The 25,502-nt window shown below is 46.3% G+C and overlaps 1 protein-coding gene across 10 annotated transcripts in view; it reads right to left on the bottom strand.

The window, feature by feature from the left end:
* Kdm2b (lysine demethylase 2B) overlaps positions 1 to 25,502 on the bottom strand; it is a 123,404-nt gene that overhangs the window by 29,195 nt on the left and 68,707 nt on the right. For all 10 annotated transcript variants that reach the window (XM_046446131.2, XM_046446132.2, XM_046446133.2 and 7 more), the window contains one exon: positions 20,537 to 20,623. In XM_046446131.2, coding sequence (XP_046302087.1) covers positions 20,537 to 20,623 — 87 coding nt within the window. The remainder of the gene's footprint in view (positions 1 to 20,536; positions 20,624 to 25,502) is intronic.

Genomic DNA, 25,502 nt, shown 5'->3' with positions numbered 1-25,502 from the left:
GCTGCCCACGGCGGGCGGGCGGCGAGCGCGCGGCGCCCAGACAAAAGCTCGGGCCGTCGGGCCCACGGGCCGCGGGCGTCCTCCAGGCAGAGGCCGAGGGTCCCGGCGCAACTTTGCCAACGGGGAAGAAGGAGGCACCGGCGCCCGCAGGTCCGGGTGCGCCCGGGGCGCCGGCACGCGCGTGGGCCGCGGGAGAGGGCGCCAGGGAGGGCGCGGCGCAACCGCGGCCGCCCGAAACTTGCCCGCGGGCCGTGGCCCGCGCCCCGCAGGCCGGCCCGACGGCGAGGCCCGGCGGCCCACATTGTCCCCGCGGCGCCCGGCGGCCACCCGCGCGCACGCTCGCCCGCACACGCCCCCTGCCCGGGCCGGCTGCGGGGCCCGCCCGCCGCGTTCCTCCACGCCCCGCTCCGGCCGGGCCCTGGCGGCTCCGCCGCCGGCGGCTGCAAAACTTTCTCCTCATCGCCGCAGCGGCGGCGTCGCGGCCGCCTCGGCGCGTCAGGCAGGCGGTCGGGAGGTCTGGCGGCGGGTCCCTCCCTCAGCCCCACCCCGGGCCGCCGACCTGGTCCGGCTCCGATTCATAGTCGTCGTCCTCGGCGCTCACGGACATGGCCATGGCTCATGGTGGGCCCAGGCTCGCGCGCGCTGACATGGCTGGAGCGGCGCCGCCGCCGCCGCCCGCCGGGAGCAGGCTCGGCTCGCCCTGGCTCGGGCTCGGGCTCGGGCTCGGGCTCGGGCTCCCGCTGCCGCGAGGAGGGAGCCGCCGCGCGCCTCGCACGCCCGCGCGGGAGGGGGCGGGAGGGGCCGGCGCGGGGAGGGCCGGGGTGCTCATGCATATGCATGAGGCGAGCCAGGAAGGGGCTGGCCCCCCGGGCGGGCGGGCCAATGGCGCGGCTGCGGCGCTCGGGCCGCACACAAAGGGAGACCGGCCTGCGGTGACACGGGGGCGGGCCCGCCGAGGGCGGCCCCTCGCGGCCGGCGCGCGGGGACTGGGGCTGCGTGGGGGCGTGCCCCGTGCGCCGCGGGATGCACATGGGTGGCTGCACGCCGCCGCCGCTGCAACAGGAAATGCACGCCCGGCCTGGGGTGGGGTCTTTTGTGTAGTCCTGCGGGGCGTTGCACTGGAGCCCCCGGGCGCACGGGCCACCGGGGGGCGGCCCCGCGCGCGATGCCAGGCGCGGGTCTCTACGCCCCCTGCAGCGGGCACACGGGCTACCGGATTTGCAGACGCTCCGGGATCAGAACCTGATGCCTGAGTCTCAGCGTCCTCTACCCAGAGCCTGCGGGCGGGCCTGCCTGGATAAAATCCCAGGACCTGGTTTCCCAGGACGCGGGTGGTTGGGCTAAGCGGCCCTCTGGACGCTACCCTTCTGCCTCAGGTTTGCGTTTCATGGAGGAGATTCAACATCAAACATGGAGTGGTGCAACCTGGAGCTCTCAGACTTCGGAGCTGTCAGAACGCCCGGACTCTGCCCTGAGGTGGGCGCCCCACCCTCTTGAACAGGAACCTGGATACTTTCCTCCTAAGCTTAGGAGTCGACCTCAGGGGGGTTGAGGGCGCTGCAGACTAGAGCCCAGTGCTCCTAGGAAACTGGCAGGTCCCTAGGCTGGCCTGGAAGGTGTGGGTTTCTAAATCTTAAACCCTGAAGGTTCCCTGTGCCTACTTCAAAAGCAGCCCACTCCTGCAGAAAAATGTCACTAGAAATCCAGATTGATATTCATTGCAAAGGAAGTCTATCCAGCACTTATGCCAGCAATCCTTACTGTGAAAGAGTTCATGACACCCTGAATGGCTAATGATGTTAGGTCAAAACCGTAGTTAAACATCACCTATGGAGCAAGATGACTTAGCTGGACAGATGGCACACATATCATCCATCCATCTATGTGATGTGCACACCTGCACCTCAGTTGCTCCACCTATGAAATGGGAAGGATTTATGGAGAGATGGGTAGCCTCTGTAAGAGATCAGAGGCTATTCCAAGAATAAACCTATTAGCTGTGAAATCTAGTGATCAACTCTGCAATGATCATCCAACTGTTACTCATGCCTAGGCCACTGGTCAAGAAATTCAGAGAACAGAAGGGCCTGTAAGCTGGTCATGGCCTGGGCTTTTAAAAAGGAAGAATGTGTGTGGAGACCTTATAAATAAAACTTGGAAGGCTTCTAACAGAGTCGGCAGGAGTGAATAAGCAAGCAGGGATGTCAGTTTTACTGAGTGGATTTTAAAGTCTGAAATTTATACACCTAATGACACTAGGGAAAAAAACCCAGCACACTTGCTCTTTACTGAAACATCTCTCTTCTCAGTTTCCTTCCTAACCTCTTTTATTTTTCACAGTCCACTCAAAGTTACAACGAGAACAGCAGCAAAAGAATACTACCCTTTCCCGAAAGGTAACCAACTTTTTAAAAGCTATTTTGTCTGGGCTGAAGTCTATCTCTGAGCTCTTAGGGACCACTCCATCCAGGAAGAAGCCTTCTGAAGAAATTGGAAGGGTCTGATAAAATGTTAATCATTGGGCTGGGGGGCAGAGAGCTAGCAAGCTCAAGCCCCTGGGTTCAATTCCCAGCACTACAACAAACAAAAAAACAACTAACCATACTTTCCCTTCATTATAATTGGTCCAACCTGCAAGGGGACAGAGACATCCAGATGATATGATACATCATGACAAAAGTCTGGAAGCAGGAATTTATTTCACAGGTCTCTCCCTTTACGAATCAGGAATGCAAATTATTTAATAGAATTGTCCTTTGAGGACTCTCAAAAGCTCACTCCTGTATTTAAGGCAGTAAAATGGCACTGGCACAGTTCGATGATCATGGTTCAAAGAAGAGAAAAAGTGTGGACAAACAGAAGCTGCACAGAATACAAACACCCTTCTCTATTTATAGCATTTCAGAGCTACCTTACCAGACTGCCCCCCACCAACTTCATGGATAAGGAAATGGAAGGCCCCAAATTATGAAACAGCTCTCAAGCCCAGGGTCCCTTATGTAACACCATCAGAGACAGCACCCCTCCTAGAGTGCAGGCAATAATAACAGCTAATAGTAACTAAGCAGGCTTAAGGGCTAGACCTGGCACTGTGCAACGGTCATGATCTCATTGAGATTACAGGCAGGTATGGTTTAAACCACCCTGTGAGCTGTGGATAGTTGTCCAGATAAGTGAAAGGACCTGAATCTGACCCTGTGGGCCACCCCTGCCTGGGCTGTTCACCATGCCACTCCACTGCCTCATGCCAGAGTCAAGAGTAGAGGATGCCAAATAAGATCAGTGTCATAATTGAAGTGACACACTCAAGACTTAGGAAATTCTGTATTCTTGGTTTAAATCCAATTCCAAGGTGGGCAGGTATGGCTCGGATGGCGAGCCTGCTGTCTGATCTGCCAGGATCAATGGTGGAACCAGGAAGATATGATTAGGACTTGACAATGTGATGGGTCCTCTCTAAACATTGAGAAGGTGCCTGCTAGCCACTATCCTAACACCTCCCACAAATTTTCTCTGACACTGGCCAAAAGCTTCTTCCCTCCTCTATCTGTCTCAACCAAGTTTCCTTTAGTTATCTGGTCTGTACAATTATCCAACATCTGTTTTGTATTGATAATGTTTTGGACTGTATGTAAAATGCAAATTATGCTACCCCCTGCCTGGCACAATTGCCACCTTAAAATGCCTTGTTTATGCTGAGCCTTCAGCTGGTCCTTTGTGAAACCTTCTTGATCTCAACAAGGATTTGACCCTAAGGACTGAAAGCTCTCCCTGCTCACAAAGCCAAAACTTCCTGATGTTCTTAGAAAGAGCTCCCCAAAGCGGATGCTACCCAGTTGTACTTGCCCTGAGCCAGGAAGATCCAGAACTTTCAACATGTGGTAAGGAAATAAACAAGGACAGATGCCAAGTCCTCCTTGGTCACACCTGCCACCCACTTTCCTGCTTTCTCTGGATGTCACTTAATTTTCTGGACTGCCTATCAGATCATGAGACCTCAGGAATGGCCCCTGGTTGCCCAGAGGTTCTGCCCAGACACCCTTGTCCCAAGGACAGGGACAGACAATATGCTAAGATGAAAAGAGAGAAGTAGTATAATACCCAAAGCAGGGAGGGCTGTATGTACATGGTAGTATAGCCATGATATGGAGTATGATGCAGCAGCCTCTATGCCCAGCCTCTAATCCCAGCAGCTCAGGAGCTGAGACAGGAGGATCTAAAGTTCAAAGCCAGCCTCGGTAAGGGTAAGGCGTTAAGTAACTCAGTGAGAAGCTGTCTCTAATAAAATACAAAAATTGGCAACTGGGGTTGTGGCTTAGTGGTAGAGCATTTACCTAGCATATGTGAGGCACTGGGTTCAATTCTCAGCGCATATGTAACTGAATAAATCAATAAAAATCTAAGGAATGAATCTTTTAAAAAAAATACAAAAAATACAAAAATTGGGCTGGGGATGTGGCTCAATGGTTGAGTGCCCCTGAGTTCAATCCCTGGTATCCCCCCTCCCCACAAAAAGAAGTTACAGAAAAGTATGCACAAAATGTATCACTTTATATTAAATATGCATCTATAAATATGATACTATATATTCTGTTGATTCATATTTGGTATATGTATGTTAATTTACAGTAAAACACCTGGAAACATCAATTCCAAATTAATTACAATGAAGAAAGAATTAGGGTAATGAGTGAGGATAAGGTCAGAACTGGGAGAGACGGTACAGGAGGATTTTGGTCTATATGCAATGTTTCATTACTCTTAATAATTCAGATACTGGGCTGGGAATGTGGCTCAAGCAGTAGCGCGCTCGCCTGGCATGCGTGTGGCCCGAATTCAATCCTCAGCACCACATACAAACAAAGATGTTGTGTCTGCTGAAAACTGAAAAATAAATATTAAAAAAAAATCTCTCTCTCTCTTTAAAAAAAAAATAATTCAGATATTCACGAATTCTTTTTAATGTTAAAGTTAATAAGCCAGTATTCATATTCTCCTTTATTTTTCCCATAAAAAAAGGGAGGAAAGGCCGGTGCGGTGGTGCACACCTGTGATCCCAGTGGCTTGGGTGGCTGAGGCAGGAAGATTGCAAGTTCAAAGTTAGCCTCAGTAACTTAGTGAGGCCCTAAGCAACATAGTGAGAAACTGTCTCTAAATAAATAAAACATAAGAAGGGCTGGGGATGTGGCTCAGTGGTTAGGTGCCCCTGGGTTCAACCCCTTGTACCGCCCCCCCAAAAAAAACAAACAAATAAATAAAAGAAAGAAAGAAAAGATCACCATCATCCCAAGGACAAGTATTCCCCCCCGCCCCGATAACACAGCACCTTTAGTGATCCCTCTTAATCCCCATCCTCTCCTAACCCCTAGAATGGACAGGGGACAGGCAGACTAGTCAAAGCCTGGATCTGGGCTAACCAAAGCTGGAGGGTCTCTCCAGTTTGTGTCCCCTTTCCTTGTATCCACGTCCCAAAGAATGATATCTTCTTTCTTTTCATCTTAGCCACAGCCAAAGCTTGTGAAATTATTTTCCAGAGATTCAGGACAGGGAAAGAGAATCAATTCTCTTTGTGTCAAGTCCAATGACTACCCTCCTGAGCCAATGAACACCGTTTGCAAACGAGTCCCTTAGGAGGGGACAGAAATGACAGAGCATGCCTGCAGAAGACCACTTCATGACACAAATCAAAATTCATGCTTAGCAAGCAGTAGAGAATGCACTCCAGTTATTTTACTGTACTTTAGCATTTGTCTCTCTGTTTTTCAATAGGTTTTCCTCTGTCTTATTAGCAAAAGCAAAAGGTCTTTTGGGGAGTTATTCTTCAAAGCTAACAGGAGGAAGAGGAATTTTAAAATTTCATCTTGTAAGAAGTTAGGACGGTAGGGTTACTTGGATTGGTTCACCTGTGTGCTTTGACAGACCAGGGATTGCGGTGAATTCTATTAAGGAAATTACTAACACTATTTAATTGCTTTTTATATTCCCCTTGGAGAGTCATTCCATGAGCATTTAAAAACTTGTCATATGGGTCCCTCTACACAACTGAGCTTTCTGTTTAGTGGGGGTTCCTCTCCTAATCATGTCTCCTTCATCACAAAATCAACCAATAAATATTCACTTGCACTGGAAGATGTGTGAGCATGCACAGGATGTTTTAAAAATCAGGTCATTTAACAGGCGACTGGAATTGATCTGAGAAATGTTTCTCTACCATCTACCTCATTTTCGATGCCTTCTCTAACCTTAGAAAGTTACTTTCCTTCTTTATTCATTTCCCACCAAACTCCACACCAAGGATGAATGCTCACACAATTTGAATGAAACTAATGAGTTCATTTTACGTCCCCCTCCAGGTGCTGGGGGTATAACTGAGGGCAGAGTATGAGGCCTCAGTTCTAACCCAAAACTATAAAGAAAGAAGAAAAAAATATATAGGTATACAAGATTTTTTATGTGTGTGTATGTGTGTGTGTGTGTGTGTTCATTTATTTATTTACAGACCATAGCTCCCCCTTGGTTTCCCTGTTAACTGGAATGCCCATCACACTGTCTCCCTGCCAACCCCTGGGGAAAAAAAAAAAAAAAGACCTTGAAGAAACAGGATCTAAAGTTCTATGGAACTTGGGACTCCAAAGATCACTCCAAATAGGATGGTACAGGAAACAGAAAAGGAGCAGAACTGTAAGTAAAATATGTTGATCACTTACAGCCCAAAGCTGGACACCTCTCAAATGCTCATCAGCTGATAAATGGATGAACAAAGCTTGGCCTGGCCCTACAGAGGAGCACGATTCAACTCTAACCAGCAAGGCTGCACTGAGGGGTGCTACAACGCCATGAGCCTTGAGACTGTGATCCTGAGCGAAAGAAGCCCAGCACAGAAGACCATGTACTGTGTGATCCTGTGTTTATGAACTGTCCACAGAAGGCAAATCCACAGAGGCAGAAAGCAGACTAGTGGGTGCCAGGGGACAGGGGAAGGGGGAGTAGGATGGACAGATGATGGGTCCAGGGTTTCCTTTAAAGGATGATGAAAATATCTGGATTTAGATAGAAATGGTCATGTGACATTGAGAATGTACTAAATGTACCAAATTGTTCACTTTGAAATGGTTAATTTCATGTTAAGTAAATTTTCCTTCCAAAACAGGCATATTGTCCATGTATATGCATACACAATATATACATATCCATATATACATTCTTTCTTCAGTAGCCACGTTTTCCTAGCTTATTAGCTAAACTGGCCAAAATGGAGGCAAAAAAACTTAGGAATGAGGATTAGTTCTGATCACCACTGAGGGCCTCCTCCACCCCAAGGTCTTTGAATGAACTTCCTTTGTTTTCCAAAGGTGGGGGCCATCTCCCTAGGGCTCTAACAACACCATTCCCATTCCCATTCCTATTCCCATTGCTGAAAGGAACCCAGCTAAGAAGGTAAGCTTTACAACCATACCAAAGCATAGCTGAATCACCTCTTAAAGAGCTGCTAACAGTCACTGTGGGGAGCCAGAAGGGCTCAGACTACACTTGCAGGTCTCAAATACACACAGGTCAGTACAGCTAGGAGCCAGGATAGGAGAACACATCCTCACACAAGCACTGTATCTCCCTCCTCCCTCTCCCTCTCTCTCCTTCTCTCTCTCTCTCTCTCTCTCTCTCTCTCTCTCTCTCTCTCTCTCTCTCTCCTTTCCTGTTATGGGCCTTTCTTTGTTTACCATTATTATGCTTTGTCTTTAAAAATGGCTCCAATAGGCCAATCTGCCTCATCTATGAAAATCCATGAATTTATGATGACAGTCATCAAAACAGAAAGAGCTTCACCAATCTCAACTGTCACTATATGAAGCAGCCACTAAACTAAACAAAACCTTTGAAAATTGGCATTTAAAGAAGAAAAAAATAGGGGCTGGGGATGTGGCTCAAGCGGTAGCGCACTTGCCTGGCATGCATGAGGCCCGGGGTTCGATCCTCAGCACCACATACAAACAAAGATATTGTGTCTGCTGAAAACTTAAAAAAAAAAAAAAGGAGGAAAAAAATAATCAAACATGCCTACTGCCTTTCCAGGAGGAATGTATTTTAGGGTAACCCTGATCAATGAAGGAACGCTCTGCAAAAGAATGTCCCCTGATTCATAGGCAAAAATGGTACGCTTCAAAAATCATTTTCATCTCCTGATAAAATAACTGATAGAAGAAATAATGATCAAGGGCTGGGGATGTGGCTCGGGCGGTAGCACGCTCGCCTGGCGTGCGTGCGGCCTGGGTTCGATCCTCAGCACCACATACAAACAAAGATGTTGTGTCCGCCAAGAACTAAGAAATGAATATTAAAAAAAAAAAAAAAAAATTCTCTCTCTCCTCTCTCTCTCTTTAAAAAAAAAAAAAAGAAATAATGATCAAGAAATATTGAAGCCAGCGCTGGGAGCGGAGGTGTACACCTGTAATGGCTTGAGATGCAAAGGCAGGAGGGTCTGAAGTTCAAGCCTAGCCTCAGCAATTTAGCAAGGTCCTGTATTTAAAAAAAGGCTGGAGGGGCTGGGGTTGTGGCTTGGTGGTACAGCACTTGCCTAGCATGTGTGTGAGGCACTGGGTTCAGTTCTCAGCACCAAATAAAAACAAATAAATAAAATTAAATGTATTATCCACAACTAAAATAAATTTAAAAAAAGAAAGGCTGGATGGAATGTGGGTTGGTGGTAAAGCACTGATTTCAATTCCCAGAATCTCCCTGCCTAAAAGAAGTACTGAAGCCAGCAATGAATGGTTGGCAGTAGGGGAAAGAGGAAGGGTAGCAGGAGCCCAATGAAACCCCATCCAGATTCTCTGGAAGAGAAGAACATTCACTAAATAATGAAGGATCATACTGCCATTGTCTTAACTATAATATTTACTTTAAACAAGACTTTTGATCAAATTTCCAGCTTGCGGAAATTGAGAGATAAGTGAGTTAAATGACACCATGAGGTCACACAAACAAATGCAAAAAGTGGGATGGTCTAGAAGACATGTGGCTTTGTGTCTTCTGCAAACTGCCATGCTGAGAAAAGTCTAGATGAAAAGAGAGAATCAAGAACTGATTCAATGTGTTGTCCTAGATTGGATTCTGATGTGAAAAAAGCAGTTGTAAAAGATTATCTGGAAGGTCTGAGTATGACTAGGCATTAGGCAGCACCAAGGAATTATAAATTGTGTTAGGTGTCATAATGTTATTTTGGCTATATAGAAAATCTTTCCCCTTTTTTGCTGGGCAAGGTGGCGCACACCTGTAATCCCAGCAGCTCAGGAGGCTGAGACAGGAGGTTTGGGAGTTCGAAGCCAGCCTCAACAAAAGCGAGACGCTGAGCAACTCAGTGAGACCCTGTCTCTAAGATTACAAATTCAACAGCCTCAGCAACTTAGTGAGGCTGTCTCAGAATAGAAAAAAAAAAAAAGAAAGAAGGACTGGGAATGTGGTTCAGTGGTTAAGTGCTTCTGGGTTCAATTCCCAGTAACCCCCCCAACAAAAGTAACACCAAAAGTAACCACCCTTTCACACCCATTAAAATGGCAATTGTCAGGAAGAAAAAAAAGAATATAAAGAGTATTGGTGAGGATGTGGAAAAATTGGAACCCTTGTGCACTTTGGCAGGAATGGAAAATAGTGTAGCCATTACGGAATGGTCAGACAGTCCTTTAAGTTAAACACAGAATTATCATGTGACCTGACAATTACACCTGTGGGCATACACCAAGAGAATAGAAACAAGAACTCAAAAAGATGTTTGTGGTAGAAGAGACTCAAGTGTCCACGGACAGACGAACTGATCAACAAAATGCGGTACTTACACACACGCAAGGCATTCAAACCGTGGAATTCGGCCTTGAAAACAGAAACTCTGTCACAGGCTACAAAGTAGAGGAACCTTGGGAATGAAATAAGCCAGGAGAAGTGGAGATGGCTGTAGGAGTCCACCTATACGCGGTCACCAGAGCTGTCAAACACTTAGGGTCAGAAAGTGGAATGGTGGACAGGGAATGGGGTGGGGGAATAGGGTGTGATAGGGACAGAGGTTCTGTTTGGGAGATGGAACCTGTCAATGTTCAATGTCAATGTACTTAATGAGGCTGAACTGTGCACCTAAAGATGGTTATATTATGTGTATTTCATCACAATTTACAAAAATGTGATAAAAAAGAAATAATAGTACCCCTGCCAGAAAATGAGTTAAGAATACCCATGCTCCTTCCCAGACCTGCTCTGTCACCTGTCTGATCAACTAAATGAAAGAAAAAAGAAGCTACATGGCAAAGAAATGAATAATAAAATAAAACTTCCTTTTATGCACGAGATTCCCCAGAAACTTCCTTAATGCTTTGCTGCTGAGTTATTTGCATTGATATTTTCAGCGATTTCCAGCAGGTTTGACGGTCACTATAACTCCTCACCCACTTCCTTCCTTGCATCAAACGCATTCATCTTCCCCACCTTTGATAAATGAAGCCAAATCAGGTGAGACTTTGGGGGCTGTGGGTGCAGTTCAGCGGCAGAGCACAGAAATGGCACGCTCATGCTTACCACACTCAAGGCCCGGGGTTCCAGCCCCAGCACCGTAAAACAAATATATGAATCTCCCCTGTCTTCACCCAATCTTACCCTTTTTGTCTTTACATCACATAAATTGGGAGGATTATCTAAAGGTATCAGGAGACCAAACACATACCCATCTTCATGACAACTTATTTGCAATATAGATGGCATTTGATGACTCATCCCCAAAGTTTAAAGGGCTTGTCTTTGTAATGGCAAATAATCACCTCTAGTGCCAGCAGGCTTTCTAATAACTCCATCAAAGGCAGAAACATTCAGTATCTCAGTGGCTCTCCAAGAATCTGTCCCTGGCATTATTAACACAGACAGCTGAGCAGGTTATCAGAAAGAAAAAAGAAACCCATGTCTACAGACTTTAATTATAGGTTATTTCAGCTGAACTCCGTCTTGAAGTTCCAATAACATGGTACTAAAAGATACAAATAATGTTGGCTGAAAAAAATCCCAGGCGCGATAAGATCTTTCCAAGTCCAGTAAGATAAAGGGAAATGCCTCAATTTGAGAGACAAGAGGGACTAGGAAGTTAGAAGTGTCTTCTTACTTCTCTTCCAATTAATGTTCTTTTAGCAGCTGGTTGGGAGTAGGACACAAAAGTTCAAGTATGGATGGAGTAAGTTAAGTCACCAAAGAGAATACAGAAGCATCCAGAAGCAGTGGAAAAAAGAACAGAGATGAGGGCTGGAGCTATAGCTCAGTTGGTAGAGGGCTTGCCTTGCACACAACAAGGCCCTAAGTTCGATTCCCAGCACTCAGGGGGAAAAAAGAAAAAGAACAGAGATGAGGCTGAGTTTGACTTCATCTTTTAAAAACTTTAGGAGAATTGTGCTATCGAGTTCATTCATTCATTTAAATATCTCCCAGGCCTTGCTACATTGCAAGAAATCTTGCATTAATAGGATATAAAATGGACAAGGAAAAAAAATACATAAGAAGAGCTCTAACCTCAAAAGCTAGGGGACACCGAGGACAGGTTATGTTGACAGTGAACATACAGAGGAGAATGTGGAAATTGAAAGGGAAAAGAAATTGGGGAAATCTATCCATCAGGATCTTGGCAGGAATTAGAGGGTTAATGCTCATGGAAGAGAGTGTAACAGAAGCTGGAGATGGGGCTGGGGATGTGGCTCAAGCGGTAGCGCGCTCGCCTGGCATGCGTGCAGCCCGGGTTCGATCCTCAGCACCACATACAAATAAAGATGTTGTGTCCACCGAAAACTAAACAATAAATATTTAAAAAAAAAAAAGAAGAAGAAGAAGAAGCTGGAGATGCACCCTAAGCCTAGGGACAATGATGAGCCATTACCCAATGAGAAAGAGAGCACAACTGTTAACAGAAGAGTTGAGCAGGTCACATGGTAGAAGCTGTGGTCTTCCACAGTAGGAAACAGTCCACCTGCAATGATCCTATAGGAAGGAGACTGGGAAAATGGACACTTCCCTCCATCTCCTCCTACCTTCCCTCTCCTGGTAGTGCCTCTGGCCCACTAGCTGTACTCAGCCAGAAGCCAAAGGCAGGGAAGCCCTTTGCTGTAGCCCACAGAGCAGGCGAAGGAGGAATTTGGCTGGGCCTGGAGTGGAAGGATCTGTTCATGAGGAAAGGAGGAGGATGTTTTTGAGAAGAGGAATAGTTGGCGGGCAAGGAAAAGGAAACTGTGGAGAATCTGGTTCTGATGCATGGGAGGGAAGACAAGAAGAGGCAATCCTGAGCACCTGAAGTAGAGCTCCAGCTGGTGACGTGGGCACCCCAGGATAGGCCCGGGACTCAAAATGTGATTTTAAAGAAGATGGAGATTCAATAACAAGGGATGACTGTGTTAGCCTCAGAAACTCCCATGGTGTATTCTAATCCCTGGAACTGCTTAAGATGACTGTGCTCAGACAACTCCACAGATCTAAGTTGAAATGATCACCTTCCGTCAGGGTGAGCAGAACCCAATGACAGGAGTCCTTATATGATGAGGAAATTAGGACCAAGATGCATCCAGAGGGGAGCTGATGCAGACACATAGGAAGGTGAGGGTCAAACACAGACCAAACAAGGACCGGCCTGGAGATCTTCCCTCCCAGCCCTCAGCAGGAACCAGCCCTGTCGACACCTAGAACTGCTGTCATTTAAGCCACATGGTCTATGGTTCTCTGCTACAGTGGCCCTGGCTAACTAACAAGGGTGTGATCAGATCTAAACTTGGGAAGTTTAGACAGAAAGCTGGGAGACAGGAGACTGGAAGCAAAGCTGCCATTCCATCTTAAGGATGTTGAAAATCATCCCATGTTCGAGTTTCCAGGTAGAAACGAGGACACTAACCCCAAGTACCTCCTGTCTCAGTAAATGGAACACGGGGGAGCCATGGAACACTTCCCCCTACCCCAAGAGCAAAATAAATCAACTCTGGTCCTGTCCATCCACCCCCAATATGCCAGCACCCATTCTCTTGATCACCACTTGCCACTACCCTAAACCAGTCCAGACCTGTAGCCACAGTCTCCTAACTGGCCAACTGCTCCCAGGTGCCCCAACTTCAAACTGTTCTCAATCTTCCCCACTCAGGAGTGCTCCCCCACTGGGCTACAGCCCTTTCTATGCTAGTTTTTAAGAAGTTTCAGTTTCCCTCCCAGGGGAGGGAAGAAGCAGGAGTAAGTGTGAAATGGTCCAGCGTTTGAATCCGGTGCATCATTGGTGGTTACAGCTGCGCAGCATGGTGAATGTCAACACCAGCTAAGCGTACACTTGACAATGCTTAAAACGGAACTTTTATGCAACATATACTTTATCACAATTCATAAAAATTCATCTCTTCAGAGTATAATCCTTCTAATTATGTACTTATTTGTGTGCCTGACATAAAAACTCTAAGTTCCATGAGGACAAGGAAATCTTCTTCATCCAATACCTAACCCAGGACTGTATAGAGGTAAAGGCTAGTCACTCATCCATTTGGGAAGGCAAGCAATGAAGAATCACAGCTGATTCTCTGAACTCGTGGCTGCTGCATTCTATAAAATCACTCCAAACACTGCATTAGTGAACACCAGGCTGTCACTCCAAGGGAAGATACAGAATTAGGTGCCTTCCAGTCTCTGGTCCCAACATTTTCCTCAATCAATGTATCACCTTGTTTTTTGTGTTTCTCTTTGAAGGCGCCTTTTAAATATATATTGCTGATCCATTACATTGAACTTGGGACCAACAGCGCCACAACCCTTGCCTGAAGGAGGCTCATCGAACACCTAGCTTCTCTGCACTGCAGAACCTCCTTGCACTTGGTAACAACAGACACCAACCGCCACAGCTCGGGGGGCATTTTGAACAGCGAAATCACCAATCAAAAAAAGAAAAAAAAAAAAAACCCTAAAATTTTGAAAAATGGGACACCTGGAAAAGGATACTTCTTTACAGTATGAGACCTACAAACAGAAGGCAGAGCACTGCCTGCTCAGCCCCGCTGCAATGCACCTGTCATCTGGCTCATGTGCATGTCTGCAAGTGATCACAAAAGCACTCCAAATATTGGTTTGGGGGCAACAGATGAATTTTATGGAATAGGTGAGTTCACAAATATAAAATCCATAAATGATGAGCCTTGACTGTACTTGAAAGTACGCCCCAACCTTGCTGATCCCAAGGCTGGAAATCTCACTTGCAGAGAGTCGGCAGGTAAAACTACCGCCCGTTCTGCCTCAGTCTGTCTCACACATGTTGTGAGACTCCAGAGACTTCCACTTTCTGGCTTCAGATCACCCCCCTTAGAAGGGCCTGAAGAGGGCATTGATGGGACCCTGGTCAGCAGACTTGCCAGCAGGTACAAAATACTATGGTTTCTCACTAGCAAATTTGGACCTGGAGTCGAAATCGACTGCCGGAGACCTGAGTCTCAGCTCCTGAGGAACTTGGATGCTACAGCATGGTTCAGGGATGTCCCCTAATGGCCCATGGGTTAGAGGCTTGGTCCCCAGCGTGGCGTTCTGAGAAGGTGATGGAAACTTAAAGAAGTGGGGTTTAGTGGGCAGTCTTCTGGTCTCTGGGGCTGTGCCCTTGAGGGGGATGTTAAGACCTGGCCCCTTCCTCTCTCTCCCCCACTTCAGCCACGAGGGGAACAGCTTTGCTCCACCTGGGCCAGGATGCACTACCTCAGCATGGGCCCAAAGCAATGGGGACAAGTGATCATGGCCTGGGAACTCCAATACTGTGAGCCAAATAAACTCTCCCTCTTTTTAAGTCGACAGTCTAGGTATCTGTTACCCTCACGGAAGTTGACACATGGGGTTTCCCTTTACCACCGACAACTTCTCAACTGGGTTTTTCTGTAGTTGATGTTCATATGTGAAAGTCCTACAGGTCGCAGATCAGGAGCCCCTCACCACACCCTGCCTGGGTCGGCTTGCTTTGCCTGCCTTTCTTAGCCCTCTTGGGCTCCTCTGTTCTGGCCCAGCTACTTCTGTCACCTCTTCCTTGCATGTTGAACTACACTGTCTTTCTCAGAGGTCACTCTCCTAACAGACTTTCACAAGGCCTGTCCAGCTCCCTGGAGGCTGCAGGGACAGGGCACCTGAAACCCCTGGTCCTTCACAACCATTCCTCCTACCTGGACCCCACAGCAGAGCGTGTGGCCTTGGCCGCCTCAAGCCCCAGGGGCAGAAGCTAAAGCACAAGCTAAAGGGCCTGGGGCTTCTCGGGCTGGGCCAATGTGGCAGGGATGAAGGAGAAATGGCTTTTTTAAACCAGTCCCCTCCTCCCAGGAAACATCAATCCACTTCAGCAAAACTACAACTATTTCAAAGAAATTAAGCCATCAAAGTACCCACTTGAGATTAAGTTTTGTACAGGCAATTTGTAGTCTAGGGATGCAATCTGTCTCTGCACCCTTCGCCCTCCCTTTGGTTTTCTCTATTTCTGTCAGGAGCTGGAGGGGGGCCGATTCAGGGTTACCGATTACATATAAATCATAATTCTAAAAAATTACAATAGCTACCAGTATAATTTTTTACAATGGTAGGCTGATACTACAGAAGCATTTCACAGGCAGCATCTCACAGGGATCCTGCCAGGACCACTCAATGAGCCCCTTTAACAGATGAATAAACTGGGGTTGAGACTCATCCTTTAGAATAATTAGTCAATCCTCAGGTGCATCTGACCCCAAAGCACATCCAGGTTATGCATGAGAATGACCTGGAAGCTTTTAGAAAGTCCAGATTCCCAGGCCTCACTTCAAATCTACTGGATCACAATGTCCGGGGCAGATCCCAGGAAATTATATTTTTAATTTTTTTGTTGGGGGAGGTACTGGAGATTGAACTCAAGGGCACTGGACCACTGAGTCACATCCTTAGCCCTATTTTGTATTTTTATTTAGAGAAAGGGTCTCATGGAGTTGCTTAGCACCTTGCTGTTACTGAGGCTGACTTTGAACTTGCAATCCTCCTGTCTCATCCTCTTGAGCCACTGGGATAACAGGCATGCACCACCATGTCTGGCAGGAAGTTATATTTTTAAAACAAGGTCCCCAGATGAAGGGGATGCCACCAGTCTAAGGACTGGTCATCATTAGACCACATGCCTTCCTAGGAAATGATGAACCCTGAGTAGGGGACGTGAAAGGGCTGCCACTGCCACAGTTGCCCCTCCTCATCATCAACTGTACATTGTCAACTTAATGACTCTGTGACAGGAATTGAGAGGAGGACACGTGTGAGACAGGAAGTACACGGGGCCTCACACTGAATGATGTGCCTCCTCTTCTGGGACAGGCCACGTGTCACATCTGAGAGACCCCAGCTGGATCAGGCCTCCCAGATCTCCCTGCCCCACTGTTGAGGAAGGGGAAGAGAAACATACCAAAACCATGGGTGGCAGGGCAGCAGGTGGTGTGTCGCTTCCTCCTGTAGCCTGCAATGTCCCCATAAGAAAGCTGATCCAGTAACTACTGAAGAGGGCTGGCCCCACATCCCCTGCCAGAGCACTTGTCCTACACACCCCAACCCCTCTGCTCCTTTGCTCCAGAAAAACTGCCAATAATTTAAATTCAAGTGGCACCTGCTTTGGCCACTGGTGACGACGGATTAAGAACCAGCTGCCTCCATAGGCTCACCTGCCAGCACAGCCCTGGCCCAGCTCCTCTCCTTCCCCAGTCTACTCTGGGAAAGATCCAGCAAGATCCAGGAGAGAAGCGACCGGCTGAAGCAGTTCAGCTTGCTAATAAGGCCAAGGTCAGAGGCCGGGCTTCAAATAAGCCCAGCTCCCTTCCTTTGCCTCTGGGGTCACAGACAGGGCCCCGAAAATCCTGCCACCTGGTCATAAAAGGAAGCGGCTAGAGTGTAGACAGATCAAAACAAATCCAACGCCACTCGTGAAAACAGCCAATCGGGTGAATGGTGATGGATGGTGACTCGGTGGCATCTCAGATTTGAAGGACATCGCATCAGAAATGACCTCAGAGCCTAATCAGTTCCAGAAAAGGGCTTTGTTCTCCTGGGGGCAAGGTGGGAGATCAAAGCATTTCTTGCTAATCACCATTGGGCATTAATTACTTGTTAAGAAACCCGACCCGAGAGCAGAACCCATTCTGGGCAGCCTCATGGAGCACCCTTGATCTTTCAACCCAACCTGCATCAAATTGGGAGGAAGCAGACTGCAACCCTGGGAACCCAGAGACCCCGGGCGGCCCAGGCAGCCAGTCGTTCAGTTACTTCTTCCTTTCCTGTTAACTTTTTAACCCCACCAGCCAGGAAGTGCAGAAACATAATGCCTTCCCCTCCCCACGCCTCCGCCACCTTTCATTAGGTTCTCACAGCAGGCAGATGGGGACAAACACCTCACTACTTACAAGCCGTGTGGCTTGAGGCATACTCCTAAACTTCTCTGAGCCCCTTGGTCTCCTTGACTGGACTGCGCAGCTGAGACTATCCACCTCCTGCCCTCATTGTAAAGATAAAGAAAATCTAAAAAACTGCATCTAAAACTTGATGCAGGGCTGGAGGTGTAGGTCAGTAGTAAAGCCTTGCCTAGCATGGGTGAGGCTCTGGTTCCATCTGGTTCCAAAGAAAGACAAAAAAAGAAAAAAAGGGCTGGGGTTGTGGCTCAGTGGCAGATCACTTGCCTAGCACATGTGAGGCACTGGGTTTGATCCTCAGCATCACATTAAAAAAAAAAAAAAAAAAGGAAAACTAAATAAAGGTATTATGTCCATGTACAACTAAAAAATTAAAGAGAGAGAGAGAGAGAGAGAGAGAGAGAGAGAGAGAAACAAAACAAAATGGTCTATCCATACAATGGGATATTATTTGGCTATAGAAGGAGGAGGACTAATCCATGCTTCATCACGGTAGACCTCGAAAACATTAGGCAAAATGAAAACAGTCAGATACAACAGGTCACCTCCTGCATAAGTTCGCTTATAAGAAATGGGCACCACAGGCAAACCCATGAATGAAAATAGAAAGTAGATCAGAGGTAGAAGGAGACCACGGGGGAGGGGTTGAGCACTGATGAGGTTCCCTTTTCCTTTGTGGTGCTGAGGGTGGAACTTGGGGCCTCACACACCCCAGGCAAGGGCTCTCTGCCACTGAGCTACATCCCCAGCCCCAACTGATGAGGTTTCTTTTGGGGGTATAAACATGACCATAGATCATGGCGATGGTCATACAAATCTTTGAATGCGCCAAGAAAACACTGTTTTATTACACTACAAAAAAAGTGCTGTTGGACACCCCCTGTCCTCCCTCCTCCCTCCCACCACTTCTTCCCCACCTAGCCCTTGATCCTCCCTGCAGCGTTGACCAACCAGCCAGGCAGAACTGTGCCCACTGAGTGTTTGGGAACCCACCCTCCCCAGGAATCCCAGAGAAGGTCTGTGCCACCAGAAGCCATCTTCCTGACCTAAGCTTTTGGAGAAAAGGGAAAAGAGGTTTGTTTGTGTGTGTGTGTATTTTTCCTGCCTATAAAGCCCTTGGAGGGTGGGGTTAGGGACTCAGCTCCAGACAGGGCCAGTTGTCTGCCTGAAGTGATTCAGGGGTCCACTGGGGCCCCTTTATTAATTCTGACAGTGGATGAAGGTGGGTTTGTCCTTTCAAAATCTTTTGTTCCACACATTCTAGTGCCCCTCCTGGAGCAACTGCCAGCTAGGAGGGACCTGGGTGTGGGGGACAGGCAAAGCCTTGCTTTCCTCTTTGGACTCAACACACCTATGGCCCAGCCCATTGGTTTCAAGATGCTGTGCCTGCAAGCTGTTTGTGGTCTGATAAACGGCATATGCTATTGCACACACAGGGGAAGGCGAGTTTGTAACCCTGCACACCTCCACAAGCTGGTGAGAGGGGAAGCCCTTTCCACTCCTACCTCCACATGGGGTCCCACTGAGCTTCGGAGAGAACTCACACCCACAAGTAATGGGCTCCTTTCCAGGCAATTCCACACCCAGAAATATATCCTCTAAGGAGATAATCAAACAAAAGTGAATCATCTAGAATAGCACTATCCAAAAGAGATACAAATAAGGTGAGCCACATATGTACTTCTCAACTTTTTTAGCCACGTTTTAAAAAGATTAAAAGAAACAGAAGAAATGAATCATTTTTTTTTGTTGAACCAATATATCAGAAATATTGCCTTTTCAACTAGGGTTACCAGATTCAGCAACTAAAAATACAGTGTGTACGTCATGACATTCCAGGTAAATGAGTAATCGTTTTGAAGATAGTTATATCCCATGCAACATTTGGGATATACTTATACTAAAAAAATTTTTTTTATCTTATTTGTTTATCTAAAATCCACACTTGGGCTTGGGGTTGTAGCTCAAGGGTTGAACGCTTGCCTTGCATGCATGAGGCACTGGGTTCGACCCTCAGCACCACATAAAAAAATAAATAAATAAAATAAAGATTTTGTGTCCATCTACAACTAAAAAAATATTTTAAAATAAAAATAAAATTCACACTTATTTACTTTTATTTGTTGGCACTGGGGATTGAACCCACAAGCACCTTAACATTGAGCTACATCCCCAACCTATTCTAATTCTTTTTCTATTTGAGACAGGGTCTTTACTAAGTTGCCCAGGCTATGCTCCTGCCCCAGCCTCCCAAGTAGCTGGGATTACAATTTAAGCCTAAACTTCTTCTTACACATGAGGAAAGTCAGGTTCAGGAAGCTTATGTAACTTGCCCAAGAAGATGGCAAACTGAGTGTATTTGGATGGATGGTAGATGGAATCATCCGTGCACAACCCACCCCACATGGCCTTTGGAGGGATGGACAGCAATATATCATTGACTTCTCTGAATGATGGATTTTGAGATGGACATCCACCGACCATCAAGCACTGACTTATTCCAATAAGTGACTTTACCTTTTTAAACCTCAGTTCCCTTTTCTGTAAAATGAAAGTCACTATGATCTACCCCCCTGACCTGCTGAAGTCCAGATAAAACAAAGAATGCAGAGGAGTAGACAGCAGCAACTTGCTCCTAATAAGTTTCATTGATGTAAATGTTATCATTCTTCCTAGTCTCTTCATCCTTTCCTGTTTGATTAGACATTTTTATGTGCAGCACTGATCAGTTAAATGAAGATAAAAAAATTATGTTCAAAAGAAGGGAAAACAGTCCATGGAGCAGCTGGACGAAAAGGGATGATGGAAAGAAAGAGGTAAAGGAGAGTGAATGAGAGAGATTAAAATCCACTTAAAGACAAAGTGAGACATTGCTTCCCCGCAATTATCTGGGTGACCAGCAGGGGGCACTGCTTGCAGCTTTCACAGCTAGGTAAAAAAGCCCTTTCAGAAAACAAAAACTTGCGATGAACAAACATATCACTGAAATCATTCAATTCATGATAATTGGGGTGCTCTCTCCCAAGAGCCCCCTGAAAAAGATGCCAACATTCACAGAAGGTGTCAAAGGCAGTGGACAATGTTCTCCCCAATGTGAGCAGTTTGCATCTTACCTTTGGAGTCTTCTTTGGCCAACTGACTACAGGGACACCAGTGATGGCCAGATTAGGGTCGTCATCTGCATGTTCCTTCAGGACATTCTGTGGCCAAACAAAGAAACCATATTAGCCCAGGGTGAGGGGCGGTGTTTGAAAGGGGCTGAAGGCTGGACCTAACCCAGCAGAAGACTGAAAACTCTATACACACACACACACACACATCAGTGCCTATCTACCACCATCCACTGTGCAATAACCAAGTCACCAGGGTTCCCTGGGGTCCACAAAATATACAATATCCTCTGGGTTCAGTGGTACACACCTGTAATTCCAGTGGCTCAGGAGGCTGAGGCAGGAGGATCCCATGTTCGAAGTCAGCCTCAGCAACTTAGTGAGACCATCTCAAAATAAAAAATTAAAAAGGGCTGGGGAAGTGGCTCACTGGTTATGTGCCCCTACCTCTGGTACCAAAAAAAAAAAAAAAAAGAATGAGGATGGAATCCCCCAGACAAATGCTGGCAGAGAAGTGGGCTGTGTTGGACATACCAGGAGGGGTCTCCAATGTAGTGCACTGTGTCCATTCCTTTGTTAGCAATTTTAAGGTTCTGCACAGGTAACTGATTCTACCAGATTTTGGCCTTATGTGCAACTGACTTTAGAACCTCTTTCAGGTGTAAGATGCCATTCTACTGGGTAGCCCTAACTTGCAGCTGAGATGACCAAGACTCAGAAAAGCTCAAAAGACTTGGATGCCACCTCAGGCAAGGAAGGGCAGGGCCCCGAACCCTGCCTTCTGGTACCCGACTTTCTGCCCCACGAAATGTGGATATGTTTGGCAGAATCCACAGCACACCTGATAAAACATGTGTAAGGACACTGGCCTGTTGTTACAGGCCATGAATTCTAGATTGTGCTACTAGGACATTTAAGAACAGAATAAATCACACATGAGCACTTAACAGGAATAACAGAGGAACCCAAGATAAATGCAGACAAAGATCATTTTAACTCACTTTCTCTAATCCACTTCACCAGAAATGACTCCAATTCAGTTCTGATTTACTTTATTTACTGTCCTATTTTTCTCGATTGTCATTTGGTTTCCTCATTTTTCAAGATGTACTTAATAACATCTCAGACCCGCACAAAGAACTCCCTCCACTTCCCATAGGAGGCCTCGACAGCACGTTGGTGGAGGGAGTTGGCTCTAGGTCTGGATGTCTAAGTTCAGATTCCAGCGCAGGCACATGCAGCTTTCTTGAAGCCCCTTGGTCAACATCAATGACATGAAAGCTTGATTCACTGGTATGAACCCAAGGCCCAGCACAATGACTGCAGTAAGCTTTCAGGAAGTGAAATTTAAAAGAAAGCAAGCCACAAATCTCAAAAGAAAAAACTGACCAGTATTCCTCAAAACAGTCCAGGTCTTCAAAAACAAGGAAAGGCTGAGAAACTATCACAGTTCAGAAAAGCCTAAGGAGACTAAATTCAAGATGGTATCCCAAGTGGGATCCTGGGACAGAAAAAAGGACATTAGGTAAAAACTGAGGATATGTGCCAGGCACGGTGGCACACCTGTACTCCCAGTGACTCAGGAGGCTGAGGTAGGAAGATCGCAAGTTCAGTCAGCCTGGGCAACTAAGCAAGACCCTCAGCAACTTATAAAATTAAAAAATAAAATGGGCTGGGGATGTGGCGTAGAGGTTAAGATTCTCTGGGTTCAGTCCCCAGGACCACACACAGTTGCTCCTTGGTATCCATGAGGACTGGTTCCAAGATGTCCCATGGATACCAAAATCTATGAATTTGAAAAATCCATGAATGTTCAACTCCCATATAAAAAGTGTTGCCAGGTGAGAGGGGTGCAGGGAGAGCCTTGCGGGTACAGGGCTGCACCTTTTGCTGAATGATGACAGTAAGAAGTTCTGAGTATGTTCTCTATTCAGACGACTATAAAAACTGTCTCATGTCACTCTCATTTGACACCTGTGACCACTCTAGGACAGGGACTGTCATTTCCAAGTCACATATGAGGAAACTGAGAGATTTAGATAGATGAAGACAACTGTCCATGACCACAGAGCTAGTAAGAGGTGGAACATGGCTGAATCCTGATGGAGAAAAGCATGGGGGCGTGTAGCTCAGTTCTAGGGCATTTGCCTGGCATGCGTGAGGCCCTGGGCTCATCCCCAGTACCCCCCCACCCCCACACACACAAATGGCAATATCATTTAGCCTATATTAGCTTACATAAAAATTTTTAAAAAAAAGAGTAGGGAGAAGCCCATGTTCAGAGCAGGGCTATTCGTAATAGCCAAAAAGAAGGGGTTACAGTGGTGGATGAATAGATACATGAAATGTCGTCTATCCATACAACAGAATATTATTCAGCCTAAAAAAAGGAAAATTCTAACCCGTGCTTCAACCTAGATGAACCATGAGGACAGACAAAAAAGGACCAAGGCTTTATGATTCTACTTACATGCAGGACCTGGAACAGGCAAATGTACAGAATGTTGCCAGGGAGATGCAGAGTAAGGCCTTAATGTTTCATGCATACAGAGTTTCAATTTCAGTTGCACAAAAAGGGAACATACTTAAGGCCACGGAGCTGCCACCTGACTGTGTCAGGATGGCCAATTTAATATTATGGTTCTTACTACATTTTTTACAAAGTGGTGAGGGCAGTAAGGACTCTAAGCCATGGACTCAGAAGTTCTAGAAAGCACAGGGTAGGGACATGATACTTCCCTAGTTGAATTGTTACTATAATATCTGGGGGGTGGGGGTGGGGAATGGTCTTCTCTGAAGACCTGGGGTCAAGTTCTGCAATTTATGCTTCCTACAGTCTCACCAGGGATAGAACACTGACATCAACTGTGAAGCCACCCATAATTTCATTACCATTCTTAGGAGCTGTTTAAATCCCTGCTCTGCATAACAATGTAATCCTATCTGTGAGGCAAGACTGATTCTCGGGCTGGGGATGTGGCTCAAGCGGTAGCGCTTGCCTGGCATGCATGCGGCCCAGGTTCGATCCTCAGCACCACATACAAACAAAGATGTTGTGTCCGCTGAAAACTAAAAAATAAATATTAAAATTCTCTCTTTAAAAAAAAAAAAGAATGATTCTCCCCACTTCAAGAGAGGTTAAGTGACTTGCCCACGGTCACATAGCTAGGAGGTGGTAGAACTTGGAGTTATCAACTAAAACAAAGGAACAAAACAAAACAAAAAACCCCAAATCACTAAAACTTGGGAGGCCAAGTTGGGAGGATTACAAAGGACAAGTTGGGCAACTTAAGAGGCCATGTCTCAATAGTTTTAAAAACGGATGGAGATGTGGCTCAGTGGTAGAATGTTTGCCTCACATGCAGGAGGCCCTAAGTTCAATCCACAGCACCCGCTTCCCTGCAAAATCTTTTAAGATTTTACTCGTAAGATGCCCCATGTTTAGTCAAAGCCTTAACTCTTCCTTATGTACAGGCCACTCTGGCTGAGAGAGGTCAACACTTCCACTGGGCTTTCTAAGTCCCCTTAGCCCTGTCCTGGACTCTAGTGGGGAGAGAGGATGAAAACCTCAAAGGCCTCCGGGATCCAGGCAGTAAGGCGAAAGATGTACGTGGACTAAGACAAAAAGAGTGGTGAAGCCTGTCCAAACTGGAGACCACGTGCCCCATTTAAAGGAGTCACTGGCTGGGCTGGGGCTGTATTCCCCAGCAGAGCGCTTGCCTAACACATAGTGAGGCAGGGGTTCAATCCTTAGCTCTACATAAAAATAAATAAATACAATAAAGGCCTTCTGCCCACCCACAACTACCAAGAAATTAAAAATAAAAAAAGTCACAGTCTACTCAATTCCAGCCTACTCACTTCCCATGGATAGGAAAGCCCCACCGGATCTCTGATTTTTTTCCAAAGAAACCAAAGATCTAGAGTTTTACTTGAAATCTCTGTATTTTAAAATGTTGAAAAATTTTAAAAATATTTCTATTTTAGTAGATGGACACAATATCTTTATTATGCTTATTCATTTTTATGTGTTGCTGAGGATCAAACCCAGTACCTCACATATGCTAAGCAGGCGCTTTACCACTGAGCCACAAGCCCAGCCGGCTGAAATTTAATTAAAAAAAAAAAAAAAAAATCAACCAACGTAAGTCGAATGTATGGCTGAAAACAATGCCGACTCGCCTTGTATTCTTTGCGTTTCCCTCTGAATTGTCTCAAGATTTCTTGTGATTTCAGTGTCAGAGATGAAGTCAGTAACTCACAAGCACAGAGGCAGAGGGAAGTCTGGTTACAAAAAGTTATTACTGGATTAAGTATGGATAATAACTAATAAATAATGATCAATAATAATTTATTTTTATGTATATACATATTTGTGTGTATATATGTATGCATATGTGTGCATGTGTGTGTATATATAAAATATATAATATAATTTTTTTTTTTAAACTTCCTCCTGGAGTAGAATTCTAAGTACTTCAGGGAGACAGTCCTCTCTCCACATGTGGGCCTGTGTGGCCACCAGGGGGTGCTCTTGGCTCTTCCCTCAAGGAAGTATTTTCTTTTGTAGGTGACATGTGGGATGGGTATCCTAATAGGAGATTTTATCTTTGAGAAATAGACTGTTGTGGAGGGAATCATGCCACTGGCTTCCCTAGGCTCTGCCTGAATTTATACATTCCCTGGGGCTCTTGGAAGCATGGTTCAAGCAGGCAGGTTGCCTGCAGCTCAGTCCCCTAAGCCTTCAAGCCTCAGGCTGGGAAAAGCCCAGGGCTGGCCCTCTCTGCTAGAAACTGCCCCATGTTTGACCCATGGAAGAGAACCACAGACCATGGATGGCTGGGCTTTGGCTCCCCCTTATGCCAACTTCTCTCAAAGAGCTTAATTAGTTAAAAATGGATTCGGCCCGCTGCTCCCCAGGGTGGGGTGTTAATAATTAGAAACTCCATCTATGCAGTGACTAAAAATA

Source organism: Marmota monax, unplaced genomic scaffold (genome assembly GCF_021218885.2).
Source record: "Marmota monax isolate L192 unplaced genomic scaffold, Marmota_monax_Labrador192_F-V1.1 WCK01_AAM20220418_F8-fsc00092, whole genome shotgun sequence".
In the NCBI taxonomy this organism is placed as follows: Eukaryota; Metazoa; Chordata; class Mammalia; order Rodentia; family Sciuridae; genus Marmota; species Marmota monax.
This window is presented reverse-complemented; position numbering and strand designations above follow the sequence as displayed.